This window comes from Capra hircus, chromosome 11 (assembly GCF_001704415.2).
Source record: "Capra hircus breed San Clemente chromosome 11, ASM170441v1, whole genome shotgun sequence".
NCBI lineage: Eukaryota > Metazoa > Chordata > Mammalia > Artiodactyla > Bovidae > Capra > Capra hircus.
The window spans coordinates 25,577,969-25,596,090 of record NC_030818.1 but is presented as its reverse complement, the minus strand read 5'-3'; the positions used below and the strand labels follow the sequence as shown (position 1 = coordinate 25,596,090).

Here is an 18,122-nt window from a genome sequence, read left to right as displayed (position 1 = left end):
ATTTGCCTGATGACTCCTTGGTTTTCTGGTTTTGTTTTGTTTTTTTCCCTTGTAAATAAGCCTTGGCCTGAGTATAAATTTACAAAAAACATGGATTCACTAGGGAGAAGCCCTTGAGTCTGAATAAGAACAAATAAACATACTCTCTTTTCTGGTTTGATTTGCATGAGATTTAACAGATTTTTTTCCTTTATATTTTTGTTTTTCGTTTTTTTGAGGGGAGGGTCGTGGTGGTGAGAGTGTTTAAGGGTATTGTGGTATACTAGGAAGATTCTCTTAATTTGAATACAGGGGAGATGAAACTTATTAGATCAAATGGAGTATCTGTGGTCCATTGACCTCTGAAAATGCTTTTTAAGGGCAGATGGATAGATTTTTAAGGATTAGTTTAGTTGCCAGTTTGCCTGCACATCTACTCCATTTAAAGGTGGTGAGTGGGCCTGGCTCAGGGTATAGAAGTGGAAGCTTAGGTAGGGAATCTTAGTCTAAGTTGACCGGGGCTGATTGACAGCAGGGGAGAGATGGCTATCTGATCCCATCATGAGGACATGAACTCCTTTGAAAACTGGCCTGTCTGGGCCACAGTGTCCTCTCCTCATTAAGTAGATGCCCGGTACAGGATGAGCGGATTACCTGTGTAATGGAAACCCTAAAAAAGTCTAGTGGCTGGATTGGGAAACAAGAGAATTGGGTTCTAGTCTTGAATTTTCCCCCAACTTGTATATTGAATTTGGGAAACTCAGTTCTTCTGAGCACTGGTTTCTTCATCTGGAAAAATTAAATGATTAGAGTAGTAGATCTTCTTTGAGGGTCCCTCCTGCTCTGATATGTTCCTTGAAGTCTGGAACTCTGTTGGCACCTTCCTCATGCTTTAGTAATATGAATTTGGCAAATTCATATTAGTCTTAGTGAAAATGTCCATAACGTTTCGAGTAGGATCTTGAAAAAAAATAGTTGAATGAAAGCATTACAGGGCTAGAAACCAAGACATTTTTATTCTGAAATATTGGACCTTTTGTTAAGTTAGTCGGTTGTTAATGAGTGAAAGAGAAGTTTCTAGGTGATTTCTTGCTAGAATTTTTGGATGAGGATGAGACCAGTTCAACACTGAACTTTTTGCTGTTTAGTGCATTTGCTTGACTATAGTTTTAATGTCTATATGATATTCTTTCAGTTCGGTTGCTCAGTCTTGTCTGACACTTTGTGACCCCATGAACCACAGCACGCCAGGCCTCCCTGTCCATCACCAACTCCTGGAGTCCACCCAAACCCATGTCCATGGGTCGGTCATGCCATCCAACCATCTCATCCTCCGTCATCCCCTTCTCTTCCTGCCCTCAATCTTTCCCAGAATCAGAGTCTTTTCAAATGAGTCAGCTCTCTGCATCAGATGGCCAAAGTATTGGAGTTTCAGCTTCAACATCAGTCCTTCCAATGAACACCCAGGACTGATTTCCTTTAGGATGGACTGGTTGGATCTCCTTGCAGTCCAAGGGACCCTCAAGAATCTTCTCCCACACCATAGTTCAAAAGCATCAATTCTTCTGCGCTCAGCTTTCTTTATAGTCCAACTCTCATGTCCATACGTGATAATTCTTTAGAATTACCAAATAAGAGCTTTTTCATCCTGTTTTTATTTTGAGAGTCAGACTCTTGGGAAATGGACACTTATGGTTGAAAAGAAGACAGCCTGTTCTTTCCTGGAGCAAGATTTGTGGAGGGAATTCTGAGAAAACAATAAGAAGGGAGCACTGAGTGTCCTATGTACTAGCAGCATTCTAGGTGTTGAGGTTAGAGAAGAAATAAGACAATTTTTAGTCTCAAGGATCTAACTTCCTAGTGAGAGGAGACAGACTTGGAATATGTTTTAATAAAATGGCAGTAGCTATTAATGTTACAGAAAAGATGAAATATCATAGGGACTTATAGGCAGTGAGAGATGGAGTATGCTTTCTTAAAAAGAGAGATTTGGAAATTTGGGAATAAAAGGAAGTAAAAAGATAAGTAGTGTGGACTGCTATCTTGAGTTTTACTGTCTTCCAAAGCCCCTCTGAACTGTTCCTCTTGGGCTCACATAGGTATATCAGAGCCTGTACATCAGAGCCTGTGCTTGCTAAGGATAAGAGGGAGGCCAAACTGATGATCTCTCACCCCAACCCTGCTTCCACCCAAACGGTTCTGGTTTGTTGTTGTTTTTTCTAATGTTTTAAATATTGGGATTATAGTTGGGAAAAAAAAATGGTTTCATTGCTTTAAAGATTTGGAAAATAACTGCCTTGGAATAAACCAATTATGTTCACTCTTGCCCTGAGTGTCTTGACTCTTAGGTTTTCGCAGTTGTACGAGACAAATACCGGTTCTCTCACTCCCTCCCCTCCACCCCAGAGACATCAGTTCTTAATCCCTAGAACCTGTAAATGTTACCTTGTAAGCAAAGGGGGTCTTTGTAGCATCTTTCAATGAGGTGACTATCTTGGATTATTTGGTTGGGCCTTAATGCCATCACTGGTAAGTGGAAAGCGGGGGAGATTTGAGAGACAAAAGAGGAGAAAGCAGTGTGCTTGCAGAGGAGACTGGAGATGGTGGGAATGCCAGCAACCATGCAGAACTAGAAGCGGTGAGGATTTGTATTCTCCCCCAGAACCTCTGGAGGTACAACTCTTGACTCGTTGATTTTGGGACCATTGATAATGATTTCAGATTTCTGGCCTCCAGAACTGTGAGAGGATAAATACAGAAGTTAAACTGTGAGTTCCTTGTTATCAGTGTCCTTTTTATTTAGTATTTTACCTTTTTCACAGAGTATAACTCAGTGTCTTGAATGTTATAACTGTGTTTCATTGCTACAAAACAAATATCCCCAAATTTAATAGCTTAAAATAATGACAGTGTTGTGTTTTTTTTTTTTTTTTTCAATCTCTCACAATTCTGTGGGTTGGCTGGGTTCAGCTGTGTGGTTCTTCTTTACCGTGTGGTGTCATCTGGGGCCACTCACATGGCGGCATTCATCTGGGGCCTCAACTGAGGCAAGGATGCCTGGGCAGGCTAGTGAGGACTCTCTCACAGAGTAGCCACGTCCTCGGGACAGTGAATACAGAAGCTGCCAGGGATTGTGAAGCCCAAGACACAGCTGGCACTGCATCACTTCCTGTTGATCAGAGAACTCACAGGGCTCCTAGGCTGGAGGCCAGGGGAGAGGAGATAGACCCCACCTCCTGAAGGGAAGGGGTCCTGCCCAGGTAGGGAGGCAGTAGGAACTGTTGGCAGCCATCTTTGGAAACAGTCTACCACAGACTGCTTACACAATGATTAGTGAATTAACCCAGATATACTGAGATTTTTAGATGATGGGATTCAGTAAGAAACATTTCCTAAGAAAAAAATTTCTGATGTTTAAAAAAAAAAAAAGAAAAAATCCAGTAAAGGGAAGTCCCCTGGTGGTCTAGTGGCTAAGATAGTATGCTCCCAATGAAGGGGACCCAGGTTTGATCCCTGGTCGGGGAGCTAGATCCCACATGCCACAGTTAAGAGTTCGCATGGTATAACTAAATAACACCCGGTGCAGCCAATGAAGTAAATAAATAAAACAGTTTTTAAAATCCAATATAAGCTGCCAGAATGGGACCTTGCACACATGAGACATTCAAGAGATGCTTGCTTACTGACCAACTGGCTGGGTAAGGACAGAAAGCATGTTTCCCAGCTCTCTTATGACCAGTGATTTCACAAGGAGTAGGGCAGGGCATTTTCAGAACCAAGACCATTCACTTCCCTCCCTGGGTATTGCATGCTGCTGCTGCTGCTAAGTCGCTTCAGTCGTGTCCGACTCTGTGCGACCCCATAGACGGCAGCCCACGAGGCTCCCCTGTCCCTGGGATTCTCCAGGCAAGAACACTGGAGTGGGTTGCCATTTCCTTCTCCAATGCATGAAAGTGAAAAGCGAAAGTGAAGTCGCTCAGTCGTGTCCAACTCCTAGGGACCCCATGGACTGCAGCCTACCAGGTTCCTCCGTCCATGGGCATAGTGATGGCTAATTTTGTGATTCGGAAGCTTCTCCATCTGGAAAGCAGTTCCTGCAGGAAAGGTTTAGAAAAGCTTTCAACATGGCCAAGAATTCCATGGCTATCTACAGAGATTAGGAAGGTAGATGAGACTGGCAGGAGACCTGGTCAGAGTCCTTTAACTTCCTACACAGTTTGCCTGAAGTTTAATAACAGGACTTATAACAGGACTTCCTGGTGGACGCATCACAGTGATTACAAGTGCTTGTCGAGTGTGAGATTCTGACCCTGGGACCCTTGACATCCCTTTTGTCCAATCCCTTATTCTTGTTTAGTTATTACAACTCTAGGGAGAAATTCTAGTGTCAGCCCCAGTCAGAGGTAGAGAGGGGATTCTGGGAACGGAGTCAGAGATGGTTTTCTTGGTGGGATTCCAAATCCAGATTTCTTTTTATTAGTTGTTTCTATTTTTTGAGTTTGCATTTGATCATCCTTTGAAATGTGTGTGTGTGCACTTTGTCTTCTTGGTAGGTTTGTTTGCATTTGGGGGTACTGTTTTTCTTAAGATGAGTTTGCTGTTTTTATCAGCAGTCACTGTGGCAAGGAGACATAGGCCCTTAGCTGATTTCTCTCCTCTGGGCTGGTTTTATAACCAGAAACTGGGGAGTAGCTAGGTTTTAATAGTTTATTGGGTTCCTATTTGAAATACCAACTGAAAACCCCCAGGCTTTTGCCTTCATCATTTGTTTTCATCTAATGACCAGTTTTATGGTGTTTTCTCCATGGCCTGTGAATAAGTCCAGGCCTTTTAAAACCAGGCACACACTCTACCTTTGCTGATATTTACTGTGCACCTCCTTGCTGCGGCAGGTTTTCGCTTGCCCTTGCTAGCTTCCTCTTTTTATGCCTTTGTGCATTACTCTGTTGATCCTTGTTCCTGGGAGGATTGAGAGCGATAGGGAGTATATATGTAGGAACTGGGAGGCAGAGATACCTTATTTCAGCGTTTCCCCAAATACTTCTTTTCTTTGCATGATAGTTTTCATCCTGTGTGAAACTCAGAAGCATGTGTGCTTCTGGCATTTTGACTAATTAGGACACAGATCTCGAAAAGAAATAGAAGCTTGCTGCACATGAAGGCTTCTCTAGGCCTGTTAGATGGCAGGGAGAGTTCATAGACTACCAAAATGACCAAAGGTCAGATGCTGTCCAACACTAGACTCTCTTGGCATTACCAAGATTAGGTGTGGAATGTGCAGACAAAAGGGCAGTGCTGGAATGAGGCTCTTTCCACACATGGCTTAGTTGTACTGGCTTGATGTCTGGATTAGTGCCCTAGGCCTGGGTTCAAACATAGGAGAAGCACAGAGAGTGTACCACATAGAGGCTACTACATCAAAATGGGTTCAGATCCATGTGGACCAGTGTTCTTCGTATATTAAGTGTAAAAAGCAGATTATAGAGCAGTATATAAGGAGGAGAAAGGTATGAACAGACATCAAGACAGACTGGCTGCTAACTTCAGGTGGTATGATTGTGGTGATTTTTAGATTTTTCTTTGCAATGTTCTTTATTTATCTAAATTTTTCTCAATAAATAAGAAGTGTTAGAATAGATTTTAAATCGCTTTTAAAATAAAAACAAAATGGTGCCAGCCAGGCATTTTCTTTCACTCCATAAACCTCTCTTGCTAGCCTCTTTCATTCTCAGCCCCAGCTGGACTCTGGGGGAGTCCATCTGGGAACATGGCAGCTAAGGATCGCCTTGGTGGAAATGACAGCCACCCTGTGCTCTGGGCACCGTATTCTTGGTGCAGGACATGTTGATTTATTCAAGCAGCTTCTGTGTTTCCCCAGGAGCCTCTCATCTGTTGTGCTAGCATTATTCTTACCCAGTGGGATGGGGAACAACTCACCTTTTGATAGTCTGAAAAACCCGAGGTTAAAGCTGCTTATTCTCACCCTCTATCCTGGCTTGTTTGTTTTCTCCTGTGTCTATCTGTTTTATCCCATTCAAAGTTTTTGCTATTCTCCTTTGTCTTCCTAGGACATTGAAATTACAGAGGTTCAGTTTTTCCTTTTTATCATTTCTCTTGTTTCCAGTAAAGTCGCTGGGCTAGTTTTTGGCCACATAGGTAAACAGGTTTGAAATGCCTGTCATTGGAGAATTTTACCCCCAGTTCAATTCAGTTCAGTCTCTCTGTCGTGTCCGACTCTTTGCAACCCCATGGACAGCAGCACGCCATGCCCCACTGTCCATCACCAACTCCCGGAGTTTACTCAAACTCATGCCCACTGAGTGGGCGATGCCATCCAACCATCTTATCCTCTGTGGTCCCCATCTCCTCCCGCCTTCAATCTTTCCCAGTGTCAGGGTCTTTTCAAATGAGTCAGCTCTTCACATCAGGTGGCCAAAGTATTTGGAGTTTCAGCTTCAACGTCAGTCCTTCCAGTGAACACCCAGGACTGATCTCCTGTAGGATGGACTGGTTGGGTCTCCTTGCAGTCCAAGGGACTCTCAAGAGTCTTCTCCAACACCACAGTTCAAAAACATCAATTCTTCAGCACTCAGCTTTCTTTATATCCAACTCTCACATCCATACATGACTACTGGAAAAACCATAGCCTTGACTAGACGGACCTTTGTTTGCAAAGTAATGTCTCTGCTTTTGAATATGCTGTCTAGGTTGGTCATAACTTTCCTTCCAAGGGGTAAGCATCTTTTAATTTCATGGCTGCAATCACTAGCTGCAGTGATTTTGGAGCCCCAAAAAATAAAGTCTGACACTGTTTCCACTGTCTCCCTATCTATTTGCCATGAAGTGATGGGACCAGATGCCATGATCTTTGTTTTCTGAATGTTGAGCTTTAAGCCAACTTTTTACTCTCCTCCATCACTTTCATCAAGAGGCTTTTTAGTTCCTCTTCACTTTCTGCCATAAGGGTGGTGTCATCTGCATATCTGAGGTTATTGATATTTCTCGGCAATCTTGATTCCAGCTTGTGTTCCTTCCAGCCCTGCATTTCTCATGATGTACTCTGCATATAAGTTAAATAAGCAGGGTAACAATACACAGCCTCGACGTACTTCTTTTTCTGTTTAGAACCAATCTGTTGTTCCATGTCCGGTTCTATCTGTTGCTTCTAGTTCTAATCTGTTACATGCAGATTTCTCAAGAGGCAGGTCAGGTGGTCTGGTATTCCCGTCTCTTTCAGAATTTTCCACAGTTTATTGTGATCCACACAGTCAAAGGCTTTGGCATAGTGAATAAAGCAGAAGTAGATGTTTTTCTGGAATTCTCTTGCTTTTTCGATGATCCAACAGATGTTGGCAACTTGATCTCTCGTTCCTCTGCCTTTTCTAAATCCAGCTTGAACATCTGAAAGTTCACAGTTCACGTATTGTTGAAGCCTGGCTTGGAGAATTTTTGAGTTTTACTTTACTAGCGTGTGAGATGAGTGCAATTGTGCAGTATTTTGAGCATTCTTTCCCATTGCCTTTCTTAGGGATTGGAATGAAAACTGACCTTTTCCAGGGCTTGCTATATCTGGGGAGGTAACATATTACCTTGTCGGCTTATTTGGGGGAACTGGAATCAAATTGTTTGTAAACCAGGAAGATGAGCTTTATATATTTGTGTTTAAGAACATTTTGAGCCCTGCCAAGATACTCAGTTTGTTAATTTAGATGATGATTCTGACTTCCCTGGTAGCTCAGAGGTTAAAGCGTCTGCCTCCAATGCAGGAGACCCAGGTTTGATCCCTGGGTCGGGAATATCCCCTGGAAAAGGAAGTATGGTATCCCACTCCAGTATTCTTGCCTGAAGAATCCCGTGGACAGAGGAGCCTGGCGGGCTACAGTCCACGGGGTTGCAAAGATTTGGACATGACTGAGCGACTTCACTTCACTTCTTCACTTCACTTCTTCTGAATGCCCTTAGATATAGCTAATGATGCACTTTAGGGAAATATTTATTTGTTACTTATTAATCATAATTCTTTTTCTCCTTGACTTTGTCAAGGACTCTTTTCTCTAGCTTCATTCACCCAGCAACTGTTCACCATCTGTGAACTGAGCATCATACTTAGTACCTGAAATAATATGGAGAAATAAGATACATACAGTTAGTGTCTGCCCATGGAGAGTGTGTAATTGGTGTGAGAAATAAGCAAGTTATGGAGTGCTCTAAATGCTGTGATTGGGAGATTGTAAGTTATAGTGTAAGACTAATGTCAGGCACCTAACACATGTTTGAAACATCAGGGATGTGTCCTAGGAGAAGTTGGCCTAAGCCCCAAATTGAAAGATTGCTTCGGGTTAGTCTGGGGTGGGCTAGGGCAGAAGTGTTCCTAGCAGAAAGTCTACTTGCCAACATCTGGAGAGTAGGAAGAGCATGAAATGTTGATAGGACCAAAAGAAATTCTGTGTGGCTGGTTTTGAAGGCAGAGAGGCAGAAGTAGCTGGACAAGTGAGTCAGAATGAGCACAACTTTGTAAGTCAGGCTGAAGAGTTTATCCAAAAGGCACTGCTGCTGCTGTTGCTAAGTCGCTTCAGTCGTGTCCGACCCTGTGTGACCTCACAGATGGCAGCCACCAGGCTCCGCCATCCCTGGGATTCTCCAGGCAAAAACACTGGAGTGGGTTGCCATTTCCTTCTCCAATGCATGAAAGTGAAAAGTGAAAGAAGTTGCTCAGTCATGTCCGACTCTTTGCAACCTCATGGACTGCAGCCTACCAAGCTCCTCCATCTATGGGATTTTCCAGGCAAGAGTACTGGAGTGGGATGCCATTGCCTTCTCTAGGGAACTATTAATCTCATAATATAGGTTTGTATTTTAAAGACAGTTCTTATCACAACAGAGTTACAGAGAGGGAAGATCTGAGGCAAAGAGGTCCCGTGAGAGGCTGATACAGCTTCTAGACAAGAAACAATGGCATCAGACTTGTGCTAAATAGGGGGAATGGTGGGAAATAGTCTCAAAATATACTCTGGTGGTAAAAGTGGCAAGACTTGTCTATTGATTGGTGCACTGGGAGTTTTGGGCTTGGGAAGCTGAATGAGTAGTTAAGTGTCAGGTAGGTACCAGTCACTGAGAGAATAAAGGCATAAAGCATAGGTTTGAAGTCAACTATATTAGAATTTTTTTCCTTCTCTGGCTCCCATTGTTTATTCATTCATTGCCATAATATTTACCAGTCAGCCAACATGTACAGAGTATTATGCCATGAATCAGGAGAGACGCAGGGAAGCCTTGATGCCTGTAGATTAATGCTCTAGTTGAGGGGAACAGGTGTGCATGTAGTGAATGTCTACGGGGCCACCGTGTTTCTCCTCTCTCTGGTCTAGTCTGTCTGCTCTTGGCACGTCTCTCTCCTGTTCAGGAACTTTCAGTGCCTAGTAAGACACAGGTGAATCTGTCTAGTTTGGCATTCAAATTTCTAAAAAAACTGTATGTCATCCCATGTTTTCTACTTTCTCCTGTCATGAAGTTCTCTTTTCATCCAGCCAACTTGTCTGTCCACTTGATTCCTTTACCTACCCATCCTCCATGCTGTCTTTCCTCCTTTTTAGTCCAGTCTTACCAGTTTTTCAAGACTCACCTTAGTTTCCATGTTTTCCACAAAACTTTCCCTACCTTTCTAGTTCCCGGTGATATCTTTTCCAACTCTGTACTCTTACTGTAAACATCATTTATTTGACCCTTACACTGGTTTGCCTTATGTTCTTAGTTACAGTCTATAAATATGCCAGCCTTCCTAATCAGATTTTAGCTCCAAGAGCAGTGGCTATCTCATAGTCTTAGTATCTCCCTGAGGACCTAGCATAGGGCTCAACATGAAGTATACAGGTATGTAAGAATATATATTTGCTATGTTCTTGAGAAAAACGTGATCACACAGTTTTGATTAAGCAGCAAGTGAAAGGTAAAACATAGAGGTTCTAGGATTCAGAGGAGGGAGATTCAAACATGGATTAAAATGGTTCCATGACCTTGGTCTTTTAAAATGAGTTTAGATTACAGACCTATACAGGCAGCCCAAAACCTATGAACTGCCTCCACTTATAAGCACTATTATACACAGTGGTTCTCCATTCAGTATAATTATAAAATGTAGTCATTTGTTAGTGGAAGGCTGGAATTAATATATATTAGCAGCCAAAGTTCTGGATTCAAGATTCTGTAGACTTTTTGGTGTAGTTGAGAATCAGAGGTGAGTGAAGTTTCAATAATAAGTCCCTGAGTTAATTTTGATATCCATTTGTGTCTTACTTGAGGCTCTGTTTTATACACAAGAAGTGCTAATATTGCATATCCTTCAGGTTATAAACATTTAGGCAAGTCATTAGTAGCCCTTGGCTGATGCAGAATTCAGTTTATGCTACCTGGAAAGTAAATCCTAGAATAGAAGGGTACCTCCTGTGTCTCAGCAAACCTGAATACAAGGTCAGAATTCTCCTTTAAACATAATTTTGGTTTTTCTTAAACATTGACAGATGCACAAATGATGCTTCTGTCTCTTTCACCACCAAGCAGGGACACAGTAATTTTAACAGAATATATTTTTTAAAGATTTAGTCGAAACACACCAGGCTATTAAGAACAAAACAGTTAGTTAAAAGATTCACGAAATAGTTAACTTTGAGTAATGTACCTTCTTCATAAAGCCTCCAAGATAAACTGGTTGGTAAATGTTTGCTAAAGTAACTGAATGAGGTAATTTGCTTTCATTCCATTAAAACAATGACTTTAGGGAATTCCCTGATGGTCCGGTGGTTAGGACTTGGTGCTCTGTTTGCTGAGGACCTGGATTCAGTCTCTGTTGGGGAACTAAGATCCCACAAGCTGTGGGGCATGGCAAAAAAAAAAAAAAAAGTTTAATTTTATAATAGTAGCTCTTCAGCCCTTGTCCCTGGCACTATTGTGGTCAGCAGGGCCAGTTATTTATCAAGGCAGTTTCTAGATGATGGTGATAACAAGCGTATGGTCTGCTTAAGTGAGAATGTTTATCTTTGTTACTCCCCCAAGAGATACCAGGCTGCTAGAGATTAGTGACAGATTCCTTGAGAAGATACGTCTTCCAGGCTTTGTTGTGTAGATGGAGATGTTCTGTGTGGGCAGGTAGTACTCAGGTATCCCAGTACTGAACTCCTAAAGAGTTTTACCTTTAAATGACTCCACTAAAAATGGAAACTGATACTCTTAACCGTTTTGCTTGGAGATGGTAAAGAATGTGACATAGCCTGCAAGGGAATTGGTTTGTCTTCCCTCAATAAAACATTGACCTTGCAAAACACAGGTTTGCATTTTTAGCTAAAATTTTATACATGTCATCCTTTGTAACAGCAAGAGACTGGTAACAACCAAAAGCCCTAACCATTAGGGATTAAGTCACACGTAACTGTAATATGGTTTACTCTGCAGTCATTAAATGGAAAGAAATTGATCAGGGTGCCTGATACTGAATGATTTTGTAGATAAAGTTTTGATGAAAAAAATCAAGGTGCACAACAGTATATGTAATATTCATATTTGTTGATGGAAAAAAGTCAAACGAAAAGTGTGTACCAGAATTCACTGAGTTTTTTAAAGTATTTTTTTAATACTTTCTCAGCCAAGATACTTTTGCTTAGTTTTCTGTGAGGAGAGGCACTGGGCAGTCTGTTCCTTTTAACATTTACTAATTTTTTCCATAAAAATATGTAAGTATAACGAAGGAAATGAGCTTTCTTTACATAAAATGCCCAATAAATGTTCGATAAATCTATAATTTGAAATGAGTAAGGGCTTCAAAAAATTTTTATTTTACTGAATATGAAATAGTTATAAAAAGAAATTTATAAAGTTGTGGTAAGGTTTAAAAAGTTTGCAACAGATGTAGAAGAAAAACTTAAGATACCAAGCAGGGAAGAAAGAGGGTGGGATGAGTTGGAAGAATGGGATTGACATTTATACACGACTATGTATAAAATAGAGAATTAATAAGAACCTACTATATAGCATAGGGAACTTTACTCAGTGCTCTTTGGTGACCTAAGTTGGAAGAAAATCTAAAAAAGAGGGAATATAGGTATACTTGTAACTGATTCACTTTACAGCAAAACCTAACAGAAGATTGTAAAGCAATTATATTGTGATAAATTTTTTTTAAGTATGCAATAAATAGAAGTAATCACTCTTCTCCAGAGTCATGAGAATGGCTAAAATGGAAAAAAGAAGACAACAGGAAATGCTGAAAAGGATTTAGACCTACTAAAATGCTTGCTTATTGTTGTTGAGAGCATAAAATGTTATAATTATTTTGGAAAACCATCAGTTTTCTAAAATATTAAACTTCAGTTTTATTCTCAGATATTTATCTAAGAAAAATTAAAATATATGTCCACAAAAAACCTTGTCCAAGAATATTCATAGCAGCTTTATTCGTGAAAGCCAACAAATGGAAACAGTCCATGTCTGTCAAGAGAAGAATGGGTAAACAGACTTGTATATTCATGCAAAGCAACAAAAAGAATCAATCTATTGATACATTGAATAACATGAATGAATATCATAAGTTTTATGCCGAGTGGAAAAAAGGCAGACCCAAAAAGTAAAGTAATGCATTATTACATTTATATGAAATTCTAGCATAGACAAAACCAAATTGTGTTGATAGAAATCAAATCGTGGTTGCTTTGGGGATTCAGAGCTGACTGGAAAAGGGGTGAAAGAGAACTTTCTAGAATGATGGAAATCTCCTCAGGCTTCACAGAGGTGGATTATGTGAGTGTATGCATTTATGAAAATTGACCAAATGGTATACTTAAGATCTGAGCATTTCACTGTGTGTAAAATATGCTTCAGTTTTTGAAAAATGGTATTTGGGTCTTTATTAATAGGAGAATGTATCTCGAGTTGATAAAAGGGGCAGGTTGGGAATATGAATGTCACCCCTTCAGAGCAGTTCCTTCGTAGTTTTGGAGACACAGTGTTTAACCAAGTGCCATATTTAGCTTGGGCTTTTTTGTCGATTGTACAGTTGGAAGAATTATTCCCGGAATCTTGTCAGAGTGCAGGGAGCAGGGTTTGTAAAGAGGGAGAAGATAATCCTCGCAAATTGATGCTCCAGAACCTTACACGCCATGTCTTCTGATGATCATGCTCCAGTCAGTGGGTCTCAACTGGGAACTTTTCTTTTCCTCTCAGGGTGCATTTGGCAATGTCCAAAGATATCTTTGGTTGTCAGTTGGTGTGGGGAGGGCTGTTGTGCTACTGGCAGTAGAAGCTATGGAGGCTGCTAAACCTTCTACACTGCACAGGATAGCCCCCACAACAAGGAGCTATCTCATCCAAAATGTCACTGATGCCAACGTGGAGAAACCTTGTTTTACATTGTGCTTATTACTGAAGCTGAATCAGTCTCAGTCAACCAGGTGCTGATCATATTCATGGTCCAAATCAATTGTGGAAATTTGGCATTTTCACAAATTGCACATTTCTTCCCTGTCAGAATTTAATATTAAAGACCTCTAAGTATATGTAATCTTAAATTTTGAGGTAAACTTCGTTGTGTTAAGAGCATTTCCAGAATCCGAAAGAATTAAATTCTTCAGATTTGAAGTTTTGTTCTTAACTTTATTTCATTAAATATTCAAATAACTGATCTTAGTTGATGTTCTTTAAAAAAAATAAATAAAAAGGCTTTATCAATTCAGAGGAAATAAATGATAATAATTTATCTCCTTTTCTACCTCCACAGAATGACAGGGAGCGAATTTTTCTCTCGTTTCCCTGAACTCTATCCCTTTCTTCTCAAACAGTTGGAAACCGTGGCCAATACTGTGGACAGGTAAGAGAATAGGGTGGGCCAAAGTAGAATCAAGGATGTGAATTACTTTGAGATTTTTCCCTCCAGGCAGCAGTTTTTAATCAGCTCTTTCCTTGTAACATACATGGATATTAAAAAAAAAAAACCTGCTTCTTTATTACATTGCATTGCCTGATGCTCTGTAGCAGATTTGTACCTGAAACGTTGTATAAAATCAGGTTTTTAGATTTTATTTTACATTTTTACAAATCCTGTTTTTAAAGTTTTTGATGTTTTATAGGAATTTTATAGGATTTTTAGAAGCATAGTGTGATTTCTTCTAAGAATCATTTTCCTCCCCTTACATTTGAGAGCCTGTGTGTTTACACATTGAGTTTGCTTTAACACACACCTGTCATTTTTTTTTTTTAATCACTGGTGTATTGCAGCTGACTCACCTGGTCATGTATGGTCAGAAATGATACTGTTCTACTTGAGTGAAGATGGCCAACAGCCCTGGAAACACAAAATAAAGCCAATAAGAGGGCTTCCACTCTAATCAGGGCAAATTAAAAACAAAGTTCACTGTTGTCCTTTCCATCACAATCTGTGTCTGGTAGTGGAATTGTTAGTGTGGACATCTTAGAGCATGGGCCATTTTATTCTTTCAGCAGTTTTTGTACTCGGCCTGGATTTATACCAATCGTCTGTAATGAGAAAATAAAATCGCATCAATGAATTTTTACTTCTGTTTATGATACATTTCCTCACATTAGTAATTTGTGCAGACAGGCTTTTCTGGCCCTGGTAAGCGACTGTTCACGCTTTCTTAAGTACATTTGGATGTTGAAAGTTTCACATTTCATACTCTGGAACAGGCATCTCTCTACTGTCGGAACAGCTCAAATCAAAACAGAAAACTCTAATTATCAAATAATACGCTTTGAGAAGAGAATCGTGTGCAAAAGCCCAGTCTGCAGCTTTGCCAGTAGTTCTTCCTTATTTGCACAGTAAGAAGATATGAAGTAAGTGGAGGAAAGACATGCAAAAAAGGACAATTATCCCTGATCATAGAGTCTTACTTTGTATATTGGGTTGGCCAAAAAGTTCCTTCAAGTTTTCCATAAGATGGTATGAAAAACCCAAACATACTTTTTGGCCAACTCAATATGCAATTATTTAATGAGAAAAATGTTTGAAGACAGTGCTCCGCCTCAAGTGTTAAACCTTTTATGTACAATACTTTTTTTTTTCAGTGATACGGGAGAACTAAACCGACATCCCAGCATGTTTCTCTTACTTTTGGTGTTGGGGAGACTCTACCCTTCCCCCATGGATGGCACCTGTTCTGCTCTCAGCATGGCACCTTTTATTCCCTTCATTATGAGGTAGTGTATGCTGCATGCAAATAATGGGAGTGGCATGGGCTGTATGGGGCTATTTAGTCCTGTTTCTATTTCAGAAATTATTGTTTTTAGGTTTTTTTTTTACCGTTGGGAGGGTCCTTGTGAAGGTGGGGGCCTGAAATTACTGCCGTTGCCTCCAACTGGCCTCCAGTTTTTTCAGATTACGGGTTTAGGAGCTCCTGTCTACTGTTTAAGAAGTGTTCCTTGGGAGTCCTGCCTGCTAATGGGCATGTGGTGTTGATAGGAGATACCCCCTTTTGATAAATATAGCCTTATCCCTGTGTGGAGCCTGGTCAGCACAGGGCAGGCTCGATTCTGGCGCACACCCCTATCCCTGGACTTAAGGGGACACCTGGCTCTTCACTCTGGAGTTGGAGGGTAGTTTCAAGGGGTAGCATCTAAATGGCAATGCTGTGTAGCATGCGTTTACTTCCCACTCATCTCCTCTTTAAAGCTTGGAGTGTCTGAGAAAAAGCATGCATAAAGAATATACATGGAATCAAATGATAATAGGCATTTCTACTTCTATAGCCTATTACCACATCCTCTTTTCATTTGTTTTGAGGCACTTGCCAGCTGCTACTTTCCTTTTTTTTTTAACCATATGTACTCTCTTACTGCTAAATAAACATATATTTCCATTGATAGAGTGTAAAAACATAAAGGTAAATGTTTCTTGATATGTAGATAACATAAAAGCCCATTCAAAATTAATATGCAGTGAGATGGAAACTATTATAGTTTACACTCAGTGTGATGACATTTGCCAGCTTCTGATCACCCTTTTTGTTTTTGGATCAAAGGCCTCAACAAATAGGCCTCTGAAAAGTACTGAAGTTTGCTTATGAGATATTTCTGAAGTCCTATCATCTTAGTTACCTTTTTACCTTTTTGCTTCCCTCTTGACAAAACAGCATCTTCATTTTTGTATATCTGCCAAAAAATTGAAATAGATTTAGAGCAGAAGGATAAAATTTAACCAACTCAAGAGAGTGTACTTGTTATTTATGTGGTGTCCTGGGTTCCACTTCCTGGTTTCACAGAGCTGACTGATGCACTTTAATGTGAGAAACCATTAAACACGAGATTCTGGTGTGTGATTGCTGTAGCCATTTGTTTGCACCAAGCCCTGGCTGTGGCTGTGTTATCTTTGATCACAGAGATGACTCACTCAGATTGGTTTTTGTTTCCTGATACACAGAGTTACCAGCCTCCCATATCCAGCATTTGGTGATTCATTTGAGGAATTTGGGTCATAAATTTTACTTTCAGGAGCATTTAAAAATTGTACTTTCACATATAACTGGAAAGAGCTAAAAAATATTTCAGAAAGTTGATGGTGGGGGGAGGCCCATATATAGAATGGCAGTGTATATTAAAAACAAAGATAGGCTTTAGAACTTCATCATCCTGTGTTGAAAACATTTAGTTTGTGGAAGCTTATCATCAGTCAGTCTGACATGTGTTACATCCTAGAAACCAGAAGTTACTACTTTGAAAGTATCCTTCCTGTTATTTATTAGTTTACGTATAAACAGAATGCTTATGCTACTACACCTATATTCAGAGCACTTTGAAATGTAAACATATCACTTGAGGTGGGGGTCTCATAAATTGTGATTAAGTAGGCCTGGGGTGGGACCTGAGTTTCTGCATTTCCCACAAACTTCCAGGCAATATTGATGCTGCTGGCCTGCCAGTCACACTTTGAGTAGCAAGATTCAATTTGAGAACTTAAACAAGATCAGAACCACACAGAAAGAGATGATTTTAATAAACTGTACAGTAGTAGGGTCATACTTGGAACTTGGTTAGACTATTCAGGAGGTTTATTAGAAGTAGCTTTTGATCCAGGAATGCAGAGAACAGCAAGAAAGTATTCTGAGCAGAGAAGTCAGTAAGGAGTAGACCAACCTTTGAGGAGCCTCCACTGTTGGCTGGGCACCGAACTGGGCATTTTTCATATAGAGACACTGAGAGAAAGTGTTACACCCCTCTTTACCTGTTGAGGAAACTGAGGTTCAGAGAGCGAGGCAGTTATAGAGTTAGAAGATGAAACCCAGACTGCAGGGCTTATCAAGAGTGAAGGGTATTCTCTTTCAATTACAGCAAAACATCCAGCTCCCTTTTGTATATAGTACAGAGTTGTAGCTACACTGAGTAGGTCCAAGGGCCCTGAAATTTATGCAACTAGGAGCCGTTCGGAGCCTACATCCAGTCAGTAAATCTCAGTGCAGGCTGAAGTCACAGTGTGGAAGTTATGCCCCGCTAGCAGTGCGATCTGTTTCTGACCTCACTCTGCCAGGGGTGGCGGTGGCTTGCTTGGGGGCAACCTTTCTCTCAGACTCGCATCTGTGGGATCATTGCTTGGGGTAATGGGTCCATCTATGGCCCAGGATAAAAGATAGTGAGAAGATCCCAATTTTAAAGTTAGAAAACCCAGTTTTCAGTTTCATCAACCTACTGCCGGGACAACCTTGTACTACTCTAAAATGTTCACATCCCATTGGGGAGATGAACTATAAACAGATTTTTAAAAAATAGTGAATTTGGTAAAACTGAACACATTTGATTTATTGATAAATTACTTCTGAGAAAATTATTCATGAAGAAAGTGAAAGATTGATCAGAAAGCCAGTCCAGGTGGTATTTGTGGTTCTAATCATGGTAGAGATTGGGCTGCGTTGACTTAGGATAAGCCACATAGGTGGCTGTATGCACACAAGTGGATGGGCAGTGTTTTATTTCTGTTGCATTGCTAATATTAATTCACGTTCTTGGAAGAGATCTTATCAGGCTCTCAGATACTCTGAGTTAAGCTGAAGAGAAATTTTTTCAGCTAGTGGAAATATTACAAAGGTTGCTGTAACTGTGCTAAAATGAATCAGTTGTACAATGAGAAGATTAAAAGTTCGAATGACAACTTT

At 40.4% G+C, this 18,122-nt stretch overlaps 1 protein-coding gene across 2 annotated transcripts in view; it reads left to right on the top strand.

Annotated features, from left to right (window-relative positions):
- The window catches only part of THADA (THADA, armadillo repeat containing), a 328,090-nt gene that overhangs the window by 126,391 nt on the left and 183,577 nt on the right, over positions 1 to 18,122 (top strand). For both annotated transcript variants that reach the window (XM_013967596.2, XM_013967597.2), the window contains exons 28-29: positions 13,742 to 13,831; positions 15,046 to 15,177. In XM_013967596.2, the coding sequence (XP_013823050.2) occupies positions 13,742 to 13,831; positions 15,046 to 15,177 (222 nt within the window). The remainder of the gene's footprint in view (positions 1 to 13,741; positions 13,832 to 15,045; positions 15,178 to 18,122) is intronic.